This window comes from Salvelinus sp. IW2-2015, unplaced genomic scaffold (assembly GCF_002910315.2).
Source record: "Salvelinus sp. IW2-2015 unplaced genomic scaffold, ASM291031v2 Un_scaffold7198, whole genome shotgun sequence".
Classification (NCBI taxonomy): Eukaryota; Metazoa; Chordata; class Actinopteri; order Salmoniformes; family Salmonidae; genus Salvelinus; species Salvelinus sp. IW2-2015.
The window spans coordinates 12,249-15,558 of NW_019948458.1; the positions used below are offsets into that span (position 1 = coordinate 12,249).

The 3,310-nt window shown below is 46.3% G+C and overlaps 1 protein-coding gene across 1 annotated transcript; it reads right to left on the reverse strand.

The window, feature by feature from the left end:
* Positions 1 to 487: 487 nt before the first annotated feature.
* On the reverse strand, positions 488 to 1,099 carry LOC112079199 (small ribosomal subunit protein uS11m). Its single transcript, XM_024145216.2, has 3 exons — positions 965 to 1,099; positions 741 to 870; positions 488 to 583 (listed from the first exon to the last, which is right to left on the reverse strand). The coding sequence occupies exons 1-3, from the start codon at positions 1,048 to 1,050 to the stop codon at positions 503 to 505; spliced, it is 297 nt and encodes a 98-aa protein (XP_024000984.2). The 5' UTR covers positions 1,051 to 1,099; the 3' UTR covers positions 488 to 502.
* Positions 1,100 to 3,310: the final 2,211 nt, after the last annotated feature.

The window sequence follows — 3,310 nt, forward strand, 5'->3', positions numbered from 1 at the left end:
AGTAGATTTGATTGGACTGATCATGTTAGCATTATACATTCAAAATTGTAGCTAGTGGTCATCATGAATCAAGTCGACAATCTAGTGGCAAATCCTTTATAATCCTTGCATATTGACGAGAAATGATAGATAAAACGTATCAGTGCTCATTGGACATAAACATTACACAACAAGTTGGAAATCGCAATTCAACAATGAGTGGTTTGGAAGGACTCAGTGACTAACTGCAGTATATAGCCTGCTATTCAGTGGCTGTGAGGTCCCAAGTCTGGGTTTAAGTGTCTCTATTCCAAGTTTAAAACGATAAACATTCAACATTGGCAAAGCTGTCAATGAAGCACGATTTGTGCCTCGCTCAAAACAACTTGACTCGGAATGATGGTATGAGGGCCAGATTCCCCTGGGGGGGGGGGGGGGTGCAACATGTCCTGTATCATGTGAACACTTTATCTCTACGATATGACTTCTGCATTTCTTCAGTTTGTGAACTGTGATGAAGTCATCAAAAGGTTCTCACCAGGCGTCCAGGACCCAGACCTTTCACCAACACACGGACAAACGTCACCCCCACCACCGTGGCCTTCTGCACGGGACAACAATACATTATCATTCATCAGGAAACACAAATTCATCTTTTTGACAGTTTGTTTTAGGCTGTAGTGCCATCTAGTGGAGAATAGATCTCAGTGTTCTTGTCTGTAACTATTAACTATCTATATTTCCATATGGTCTCATCTTACCGCTGCAGCTGAGATGCCTGCTGTCTGAGCAGCGATGGGAGTGGACTTCTTGACGTTCTTGAACCCCTCTGTTCCACATGATGTTCTGACCATGAACTGGCCCTCGCAGTCTGTCACCTGGACATGTGTACTGGACGGAGACATTAAAATATATCACCTGGACATGTGTACTGGAGGGAGACATTAAATATATCAGCTATTCACATCACTGTCTGTCAGCTTACTTGTTATATGTGGCTTTGATATGTGCTATTGGCAACTCCTCGTACTTCTTCCCAGCCCATCTCAGCACACTGTCCTGGCCAGGCATCGGAGGGAGGTGACTTAGGGAGGAGGAAGAAACATGGGGAAACTGTTGGAAACGTGACAATATTGACTGTTACCAAAATCACATTTCAAACAAGCATACTAAGAATAGAAGGAATATGCTGGTTTCTAGCCTTTAACTCGGTGAGGATGTTGCCTGTAAACCAGGGCTTCTGGTTGGGATATGTACGTACGGTCACTGTGTGGGAATGACGTCGTCAATGCACTTATTAATGAAGCCGGTGACTGCGGTGATATACTCCTTAATACCATTGGATGAATCCCTGAACTTATTCCAGTCTCTGCTAGCAAAACAGTCCTGTAACGTAGCATCCGCGTCATCTGACCACTTCTGTATTGAGCGAATCACTGGTACTTCCTGCTTTAGTTTTTGCTTGTTAGCAGGAATCAGGAGGATAGAATTATGGTCAGATTTTCCAAATGGAGGGTGAGGGAGAGCTTTGTACGCGTCTCTGTGTAAGGAGTAAAGGTGGGCTAGGATTTTTTCCCCCCTCTGGTTGCACATGTGACATGCTGGTAGAAATGAGGTCAAACTGATTCAGAGGAGATGCTTCTCCCTACAGTTCTCAGCCATACTGACTTCTCTGACAGTTCTCAGCCATTCTGCCTTCCTACAGTTCTCAGCCATACTGCTTCTCCCTACAGTTCTCAGCCATTCTGCCTTCTCCCTACAGCTCTCAGCCATTCTGCCTTCTCCCTACAGTTTCTCAGCCATTCTGCTTCTCCCTACAGTTCTCAGCCATGCTGCCTTCTCCCTACAGTTCTCAGCCATACTAACTTCTCCACAGTTCAGCCATACTGCCTTCTCCCTCAGTTCTCAGTCATTCTGCTTCTCCCTACAGCTCTCAGCCATACTGCCTTCTCCTACAGTTCTCAGTCATTCTGCTTCTCCTACAGCTCTCAGCCATGCTGTTTCTCCTACAGTTTCAGTCATTCTGCTTTCCCTAAGCTCTCAGCCATATAGCCTTCTCCTACAGTTCTCAGCCATGGTGTTTCTCCATTTCAGTCATTCTGCTTCTCCCTACAGCTCTCAGCCATACTGCCTTCTCCCTACAGTTCTCAGTCATTCTGCCTCTCCTACAGTTTCTCAAGCCATCTGCTCTCCTACAGTTCTCAGCCATGCTGCTCTCCTAAGTTCTAGCCATGTCCTTCTCCTACAGTTCTCAGCCATGCGGCTTCTCTACAGCTCTCAGCATGCTGCGTCACTAAGTTCTAGCATGCTGACTTCTCTACAGCTCTCAGCATGCTGCTTCACCCTACAGTTTCTCAGCCATTCACTTCGCCCACAACTGGCTCATGTGAACTACAATCCACCGCTGTGTCATCAATCTTTCAAATAAAACAATAAGCCATTTGGCCAGATCCATCCAGCAAAACTATATTCAGCTACACTTCCTATTTCGCTGACACAGGTGTACGGAGCATGCTAGATTTTATTTTATTTATCCGTTGTTTTAACAGATCAGTTGACTGAGAACGTTCTCATTTACAGCAACGACCTGGGGAAGTAGTTACAGGGGACAGGAGGGGGTGAATGAGCAATTGTAACTGGGGATTATTAGGTGACCATGATGGTTTGAGGGCCAGATTGGGAATTGACCATGGGACCAAGTACCATGGGATCTTTAATGACCTCAGAGAGTCAGGACACCCGTTTAACGTCCCATCCGAAAGACGGCAAACCCTACACAGGGCAGTGTCCCACATCATGCCTGGGGCATTGGGAATAGTTTTAGACCAGAGGAAAGAGTGGCTCCTTACTGGCCCTCCAACCCACTTCCAGCAGCATCTGGTCTCCCATCCAGGGACTGACCAGGACAACCCTGCTGAGCTTCAAGAGCAATAGATAGCTGATTAACACAGGTAGTCCACTCTGTCTTCATAAAAAGCAATGAAACATGGAGATATGGCTGTGTGGGAACACTACCCTATAAAGGTGTCTAAAGCTGTATAAGGCCACTCAACGAGCTGTATAAGGCACTCAACGAGCTGTATAAGGCCACTCAACGAGCTGTATAGGCACTAACGAGCTTGTATAAGGCACTCAACGAGCTGTATAAGGGCACCCAACGAGCTGTAATAAGGCCACTCAGCGAGCTGTATAAGGCACTCAACCAGCTGTATAAGGCCACTCAACAGCTGTATAAGGCCACTCAACAGCTGTATACGGCCATAAGCAAACAAGAAAAATGCTCATCCAGAAGCGGTGCTCCTAGTGGCCGGGGACTTTATGCAGGGGACAT

Coding starts and splice junctions, on each gene's coding strand:
- LOC112079199 (XM_024145216.2), bottom strand. CDS start 1,050: ATGCCTGGCCAGGACAGTGTGCTGAGATGGGCTGGGAAGAAGTACGAG. Junction 871..964: donor ATCAAAGCCACATATAACAA/GTAAGCTGACAG, acceptor GTCTCCGTCCAG/TACACATGTCCAGGTGACAG. Junction 584..740: donor CAGGCATCTCAGCTGCAGCG/GTAAGATGAGAC, acceptor TGTCCCGTGCAG/AAGGCCACGGTGGTGGGGGT.